Source organism: Corvus hawaiiensis, chromosome 24 (assembly GCF_020740725.1).
Source record: "Corvus hawaiiensis isolate bCorHaw1 chromosome 24, bCorHaw1.pri.cur, whole genome shotgun sequence".
NCBI classification, from domain to species: domain Eukaryota; kingdom Metazoa; phylum Chordata; class Aves; order Passeriformes; family Corvidae; genus Corvus; species Corvus hawaiiensis.
This window is the reverse complement of record NC_063236.1, coordinates 5,811,008-5,819,498: the sequence shown is the minus strand read 5'-3', so window position 1 is coordinate 5,819,498 and position 8,491 is coordinate 5,811,008. Positions and strand designations below refer to the sequence as shown.

Below are 8,491 nucleotides of genomic sequence, written 5' to 3'. Positions count from 1 at the left end.
TCTGCTGATTTCAGTGCAAACTGCAGCATCCTGCCCCAGCAGCCTTTGATGGCTCCAAATCCTCTCCCCACTACCTGGTCCTCCCATAAACAGCTCACCACTCACTCCAGATGTTCAATAGCTTCTCCTGACACCTGTCCCCCAAACTGCTCCATCAGTCTTCAGCCAGCGAGAAATAGGGAAGCAAACAAGGGGACAGGCCCCATTTGGGGAGTGCAGTACTCACAAGGAAGCACTCACTGGTCCCATACATGGATCTGTCCCTGTATGTGTGCCCCTCTGACACACATATGTGATACCTGTGCCCCTCTGACACCTGCAGGGTGACAGGCAATGCAGGGGGAGTTTCCAGGCTCTGATACTGACCCTGGAGCTGTCAGTAGCTCCTCTCCCTTCCCTGACCTGCCCTGCTCTCCTGCAAAGGGCTCAGGGGATTCAGCTCCAAAAGTGACGTGTCCAGTGTGTGGTTGGGCAGAAACTCAGCAGCTGGGCAGACTGAAGCAGCAGCATCAGAACTGGGTCACAGCAGGATGTGACCCCATGAGAGCGGCCAGCAGACCCATCCCTGCCTTTCCAGGGCAGGATGTACTGAAGGGCTTGAAGAGGAACTCGTGTTTCCAGGGAGGTAACGCACAAGACAAACCTTCAAAATGCTCCGTGGAGGTGAGAAAATGTACAGGCTCCTGCTGAAAGCAAAACAAAGGGACAAAATGTTCTACTTGGGAAGAAGCTGGTATTGATTCTCCCCAGCCAGCAAAAGTGAAGCTTTGCTTCATGAATAATCCAGCAGAAAATCCTAAAGGGCAGAATTAAGAGTGAGTTTCCAACAGAGACAGTCCCCACCCAAGACTTAAGAATTGGCCAAAGATCCTATTAGTAGGTTTTTATTTACTCCTTGAATTGTTCACAAGGACTGCAACAATGAGAGACACCACTCCAGCCACCAGCCCTGACCAACCAGCCCAGCCCAGCCCAGCAGCAGCCTTGGGCCACGAGCTGGAGACATCAGTGTTGTGTTGTGCCACTCGGGGTTTATGGGCTCGTCAGAAGGGCCCCATCTCACGTTAAGGTGACGAGGTGAGAGCGGAGGCAGCACTGGCAGCTGTGGACTTGCATCCTGCACGAGCCTCCCTGGGGCAGGCAGAGGGCTCACCCTCCTCTCCCCCCATCTGGCTGGGATCTCGCTCCTCACAGGCTGGGTTACCACCAAACGAGGATGTGCACACTTGGTACAACCAGGCAGAGGCCCTACAGATGTGTCATTTCATGTCAGACTGGGAGGGAAAGGCCTCCCCCGCTGAGCCTCCTGCAAAGCAAATGCATGGGCAGGAGCAGAGCTTTCCTGGCTGGTCTGGGGGCAGGAGTGACCCATGGGGAGGCTCTGAAGCTCTGGAGAGAGAGAAGTGACGCTGAAGTGGACTGTCCCTGCTCAGGTGCCTCTGGGGCAGCCAGAGTCAGCTCCCGGGGCAGGGATGGATTTGGACTCCCAGGAATGTTCCGGGGTGTTTTTCTAAAAGTGGTGTTGACACCTACATGAGCAGGAAAGAACTCACAGAATCCAAGAACAATCGCAGCTGGGAAGGGCAGTCTGGAGGTCTGTAACCCTGCCTGGAGGAGACCCAGTTTGGATCAGGTTCCACTGAGTCCAGAGTATCTCCAAGCACGGGGATTCTGTGACTCCCTGAGCCCCTGGACAGGTGGCTCTGGCTGTGGGACAGAACTGAATCCTGTCACCTTCCTGTGGCTGGTTTGTGCCTGGCTCTGGGCAGTGGGTGCCCCAGGACCACGCTCAGCGGGTGCTGCTGAGCTCCACACCTCCCTCATGCACCGCTCCCCTCTCACATACACATACATCCTCTCCCCCACATACACCCAGACAGAGCTCAGGAGCTCCAGTGCCCCGAACACTGCCCCTGCCTTGGAAACACCTGCACAGCTCACAGGACAGTGGGGTGATGTCTCCCAGCTACACTCACACCCCAGCTCGTGTCAGGACTGCCCAGGGCTGCAGCCTGAGGTGAGCAGCTGGATTGCTGATGAAATCCTGTACCTTTACTTAGCACCTCGAGTATCGGTTCCCATTTCTGGCTTCTCCTGAGAGTTCTTGGCAGCAGACAGTCGGGAGACAGTGAGGCAGCAGGAGGATGTGGCATATTTACACCAAATCAGGGCTCTTCTGGGATCTGGCTTACCCTCTAAAGTGGCTCAATCAAAAGGCCTCTTTCAGTCTTTTCCACACTGACAGAGGGCTGGCAGTGGCAGCCCAGACCCGCACACCGCCACAGCGGCTCAAAGATGCTCAGTGAGGAGCAGCAGAGGCACCTGGGCCAGGACCTTGTCCCCAGCACTGCTGCCTGTGAGCACCGGTGCTGCCTCCTGCTTTGCCCAGGCTCTGTGGGGTCAGGCTGATCTCTGCTTTCCTCTCCTGGAAAACACATTGCTCCCAGTGTCAGCCCCTTGCCCCTTTCAGTGCACTCTGTCCTCCCCATTTTGAGCGGGCTCTCTCTGTACCAAGCAGCCAAGCAGCTGCTGTGTTAGAGTAGCCCAGGCACTCCCAAATGCTAATGCAACCACCAGATGGAAAAGATGTGCTGCAGCTTCAAAGAATCCCAGGATGGGTCAGGTTGGAAGGGACCCCAGTGGCTCATCTGGTCCCACCTCCCTGCTCAGGCAAGGCCATCCCAGAGCACATGGCTGCATCCAGACGGTTCTGGAATATCTCCACTGATGGAGACTTTGAAGGGAGATATTTCCCTTTGTCCAGTGTCAACTGAGCTCCTTCTCCAACCGCTGTGATGAATTCAAGCATCTCCAAGCTCCCATGCCTGGGATGTGACTGTCCCTGATGGTCCCTGTGGGCAGGCCCACGACAGACAGACTGCACCGCCAACTCCTGCCAGTCCGGGATCATTGGGGAAACAGCAAATCCGGACAGGTTTGGGTGGGAAGGACCTTAAAGCTCATCTCATCCCCCCTGCCATGGCAGGGACACCTTCCCCTGTCCCAGATTGCTCCAAGCCCTGTCCAGCCTGGCCTTGGACACTTCCAGGGATCCAGGGGCAGCCACAGCTGCTCTGGGCAACCTGTGCCAGGCCCCAGCACGACCCCAGGGCAGGATTCCCACCCGGATTCCCACCCGGATTCCCACCCGGACGCTCCCGGGGATGCGGAGCAGGGCGGGGCCCCGCCAATGACGTCACCGCTGGGGGCGGGGTTATTACAATGACGTATGTGCATCGCTCCGTGTGACGTCACGACGCAGGCCCCGCCCCTCGCCATGGCGGCGCCCTGCGCGGAGATGGAACCGGCGGCGCCTCCTCCCTCCCCTCCTCCTCCTCCTCCCGCCGCCGCCGCGCCGGGCTCGGCCGGGCTCGTGTGCGCGCAGGGCCGCAACCTGCGGGCGGTGCTGTGCCAGCGCTGCGGCTCCCGGGTGCTGCTGCCCGGCGCCGCCACCTTCGCCCGCCGTGAGGTACCGGGGGGTTCGGGGGGGGCGGGCGGTGCCGGCCGGCGGTGACGGCCCCGTGGTGACGGCCCCGTGTCTCCGCAGCTCCTCCTGCCCGCCATGAGGAAGAAGGCGGCGGCGGCGGCGGCGGCGGGAGGCGGCGGGGACGTGCTGCGGGAGCACTGGCTGGTGCGCGACATGTTCTCCTTCGAGAACGTGGGATTCACCCGCGACGTGGGCAACGTCAAGTTCCTGGTGTGCGCCGACTGCGAGGCGGGGCCCATCGGCTGGCACTGCCTCGACGACAAGGACAGCTTCTACGTGGCGCTGGAGCGCGTGGCCCACGAGTGACGCCGGCCTCGGGCCGGGAGCTGGGCCCAGCCGCCGGGAGCCCCGACAGCCCCGCGGCCGGGCAGCCCTGCGGACTGACACGGGGGACTGACCGCAGCTGGTCACCCCAGAGCCCGACTGACCACGCCCTGCCTGCCCCATGGCCCGGTGCCCCTTGGCCTGGCTGGCCACAGCTTGCCTGCCCCCCAGTGTGACTGACCCACAGCCCGGCTGGTCACCCCACATCCCAGATCCACAGGCTGACCAGCGTCAGGAATTGCAGCCCTGGCACAGCCAGCTTCTCAGCTGCACCCACATGGGAAGAGTGGTGGTGGTGGGAGGGTCCCCTGTACCCTGCAGGGACAGCTCACCCTGACGGTTTTGTCCCGGAGCCTGATCTGCCCCAGTGTGGCTGCTGCACCTCCCTGGTGGCTGCTGTTGCTCCAAGGGGCTGAGGTGTCTCTCAGGCTGATGGCCCTGTGACACCGTGGAAATGGGGGCACTGGAACGGGGCAGCAGGAGCACAGGACTGCTGCACTGAGTCATCGTGGCAGCTGAAACTGTCTGACCTGCAGCCAGAGCAGTTCTGGGGTTTAAGGCTGAATCTTCTGTTGATTTTCAGAAGGACTGTTCGCTGCCCCAAGCTCTAACACTTACGTTCTCCAAAACCTCATCCCACCCGACAGCTGTACTCTGTGAGAGTTGTGGCACCTGAAGTGAGTGCAAGGCGTTCCAACTAACGTTTGCAGTTCTATTAACTGAGTACTTGGAAACAAAAGACAGGTAGAATGTGCAGACAGCACAGGCTGATAGAGCAGCAAATAAATAAATGTGCCAGACCACAGAGTTTTCAGGCAGCAAGAGTGCAGAGATTCCAGCCTGGAAAGGATCTGAATCATTGGACAGGTAGTGCTGAAGCATGTCAGAACAGCCGTATGTGTGTGTGTTAAACAGTGATGTCAGGAAGGAATTTCTCTTCTGTAAAAGCTGGTGGTAAGAGTAACCTGGGATATTGTGACCAGTTTTGTTTTCAGCCTTTTAAAAGCTGGGCACAAAGCTAATTAAAAATGGAAGGAGGCTGCAGCAGCCGTGGTTCTCACTGCATTTATCACTACTGGTAGTTGTTGCAAACCCTTGTATGAGTGGCAGAGCAGCTCTCCAGGGATGCTCTGGGGTCCCTGGTGCTGTGCCTCCCTGTGGGACATATCACTGTCCTCTGCTCATAAGCACTTGGCTACTAACCCAGCTGTGAAGGCATAGCTGTCACTGTGCTGGGGTGATAGACTTGTTTGTGCCACCAAACTCCAGGTGGGTTGTGGGTGTGCTGCCCCAAGGCTGTGGGAATGACCTTTCCCTTGCTCCCTTAATGAAACAGTTTTGCTGGCAGGGCTCTGCACAGCAGGCACAGCCTCAGATGAGTCTCCCGGAAGAGGCATCCTGACAGCAGGAGGGGCAGAAACAAGTCCCTTCTTCCTGCAGTGCTTGAGCACCTGCACTTGTAAGATTTGGAGACTCTGCCTTTATGTGGAAGATCCAAGGTGTTGGCTGTTCTGGGGCTGCTCTGTCAGGAACCTCTGCTGTGGGCAGTCAGGATTTATCAGGGGAGGGAGAGAGGCAGAACTGTGGTCTGGGGGCTGAGGGTCTCACTGGAGCAGGAGGCAAATCCTGTGCTGTGTCCTTGCTACCTGTGTCAGATGGACATTTGTCATGGAAACTGCTTCTTCCCTCCTGCCCTTCCTGTCTCTTAGCCCTAAGCCCAGGGACTGCACAGGTTCATCGAGGAGATGTACCTCGAAGGACAAGAGAGCTTCACTTGGGTTCTGCACAGGCATGGCAAAATGGTGGGATCACAGAACTAATTTCACACTTTCATTTGGGTTGTTGTCTATCAGGAAATGTGTTCTGACCTGTAATACCCCAGTGATAGTCCATGTTGCCTAAATATGCCGTGCTGCACAAGCTTCATTTGGAAGGTGCCACTGTGCAGAACAGACTGTGGAAATCAGCTCGGCTAACACTGAGTAAATGACCTCCAAAAAATGGTACATGTGGATTCCTGAGTAGAGGGTGGCACTGGGACGGAGCTGGGGGATGGTGGCAGCTTTCCCCGTCAGTAGAACACCCCTGGAGAGATGGGAGAGCTCGGGTCAAAGGCCTTCATGTCAGAATGGCAGCAACTGAGATCCACCTCAGTGCTGGGAGTGCTGGGAGCTCCTGCTGCGCTTCGGTGGGAGAGGGGAGGTGAATCCTCCTTGGATCCAGGTGTGCTTTCTGCTGACTCAATAGGATCACATAGACTTGAAATGCTAAGAAGAAATGAACAGTCTGATGGGAATTCTTGGGAAGAAGCTTTTGTACCATGAGATCTTGGGGGTCTTTCAGCCTCACGTAGGGTCTTGGGTTCCGGCAGCTTGGAAAGGCCATGAGAAACACCCCTGCAGTGCAGGTGGCACGGGCAGAGACCGGGGCAGGTGAAGGGACAGCTGTGCAGTCCAGCTCCCACTTAGCACCTGGTCTAATTCATGTTCCCAGAGGTCACTGAGAATTTCAGGGGGGTGGGCAGGAAATGAGGAAAAGGCAGCATCATTGTGGAATTTGAGCTCAGGCAGCTCCACTGTGCTGTTAATGGAGCATTGGGGGAGGAATGTCCCAGTCAGCAGATGTGGTCTGGGGGAAGAGCAGCTGCTGCTCCACCCAACACATCACCAGGCTTGGGATCTGCTGAAGCTGCACCGTTCCTGTGTCAATGAGAGCTAATAAAAATTCACATAGACTCACAAATCTTTTCACTGCTTTTTATCCAGCATGTTGAAAAACTTTTCGAGTTGCTTGCAGTAACTCCTAGAAAATAACAATAGACAACCCTCAGGCATGGGAAGCCTTACTTAGACAGGACCTGGGAAAGCTCATCTTGCAGCCCATCTTTCTCTGTCAACACCAAGACAGTGCAGAAACCCTTATTTCCACGTGTAGGTCACTTCAATTTGAAAATGGATACTTCTATTTAATGTCTGCATAAATTTGACTCTTAAGACCATCCTCTGTTGAGATGTAGCAGTGCCTCAAGAAGGAAGAGTAACAAACCTGTGTCCCTTGCTCCAGCCAATCCCTCCAGCAAGGTGCAGGGGGCCAAATAATAATTTTGTCTTAGTTGCTTGCCGGTGTGGATTTAAGGTATGCCTGGTCTGTATGGGTCAGGTGTTTATATACCTGTCTTGGTTTGAAAGACACGTGTCTGCTAAGGAAGGCAGAAGCCTCCCTTGGAATGGCAGATGCGACCCCCCCTTCCCTCTGAGTTATTATAATTTTGAAATCAAGGGGCTTTTAGGCAAAGATGTGGGAAATAGGAATAACAGCTCTTTACTATTATATATATATATATAACCAGTCAAACACACAGCAATAACTCTGGCAGTAACAGCAATCACAAACCCAGTGCCAGCCTTCTCAGCTGTCAGGCCCTTTCCCCTCGGGTGCAGTTCCGCTCGCAGCCGGCAGGGGCGCTGGCGGCTCCCGGTGAGCAGGGCAGGTGCGATGGTTCCCCCGCGGCTGCAGGGGGCGCTCCGGAGCGAGCTCGGGGAGCACGCGGCTCTGGTGCCCTGGGATCCCGGGAAGGGATGGAACAAAGGCTTCACAAACCCCTGGGCAGCTGATCCCGGGCTCTCAGGAACAGCAGGCTGGAATGGCAGGGACGAACGCAAATCCCGGGTGGCAGGCGAGATGTATCCAAACGGGAAACCCCCCTGGAGGTCGGGCAGGCAGGTCGAGCACGGCTACAACGCAGCGAAGGCTCGGGGCAGCAGCGGGGCAGGGCGGCCACAGCCCGGCTCCAAGCGGGGCAGGGAAGGCGGACTGTGGGATCCCGGGGCTTCTCCAGCAGAAGGAAAAGCGGCCGAAGAAAGCAGCCTCCCTCTCTGTCCGAATGCCGAGACCGACTGCCCTCACACCCAGGTGAAACAAAAAGAGCAGCCAGATCTTTTGTTTTTCTTAAATACCCGGCCATTTGTTCCCCTAGCAACATGTATGGGGGGGGGAGGGGGGGGAAATTCCTTTAACAGAAAAAAAAAAAACCACAGGAAAGCTCCTAAAACCCCAACAATACCATAAATGTGCTTAGGATGGTTAAAAGCAGACCTTGCTCCACTCTGGCTCTGGCACTGGGACGGGTTCAGAGCCCAGAGCCGTGGTCTGGGCTTGGCTGACATTGGCACCTCATGTAGGTTCACCTCTCTGCTCCCATTCCCACCCAAACCTCTCACTCGAGCAACTGCTGAACCCTCTGCATGTTCAATTTGGTAACTTAGGCTAAAGCTTCTTTTCTTGGCTGCTGGGTTGACACACGGGAGTTTGAGTGCTGCAGCCTGTGAGATGCTCCGGAGGCAATGGCTGGATGAAGGCCTTCCCTCCTCTTTGGTAGCCACAGGCTGTGAGATCAGCTGAGCTGTCCTGGGGAACTGCCACAAGTCGTGCCTTGCGTAGATGTCACAATCACAATCTTCCTTCCCTAAATTAATTCCATTGCACTCAATCAGGTAAGTGGTGTGTGGAGCAGGGACTGGCATTCAAGGCTCCCTCTTTCCCCAGCTCTGCAGGTCAGCAAAAGGCCTTGGTGCCTGGGCCTGCCAAGACCTGAGGTCTCTCCTTGATTCCTCACCCCTAACCGAGGGAATCTTCAGCAGAGCAGTGATAACCATGTGGACTTTGAAGGAGCATCTTGGA

At 56.4% G+C, this 8,491-nt stretch overlaps 1 protein-coding gene across 1 annotated transcript; it reads left to right on the top strand.

The window, feature by feature from the left end:
- Positions 1 to 3,244: 3,244 nt before the first annotated feature.
- RABIF (RAB interacting factor) lies at positions 3,245 to 6,553 on the top strand. Its single transcript, XM_048328200.1, has 2 exons — positions 3,245 to 3,469; positions 3,548 to 6,553. Exons 1-2 carry the CDS (start codon positions 3,278 to 3,280, stop codon positions 3,791 to 3,793), a joined length of 438 nt encoding a protein of 145 aa, XP_048184157.1. The 5' UTR covers positions 3,245 to 3,277; the 3' UTR covers positions 3,794 to 6,553.
- Positions 6,554 to 8,491: the final 1,938 nt, after the last annotated feature.

What these genes read in the sequence shown, in the direction of transcription:
- RABIF (XM_048328200.1), top strand. Translation starts at nt 3,278, where the DNA reads ATGGCGGCGCCCTGCGCGGAGATGGAACCGGCGGCGCCTCCTCCCTCC. An exon ending in CCACCTTCGCCCGCCGTGAG is followed by an intron (nt 3,470 to 3,547) that starts GTACCGGGGGGT and finishes GTGTCTCCGCAG; the next exon opens with CTCCTCCTGCCCGCCATGAG.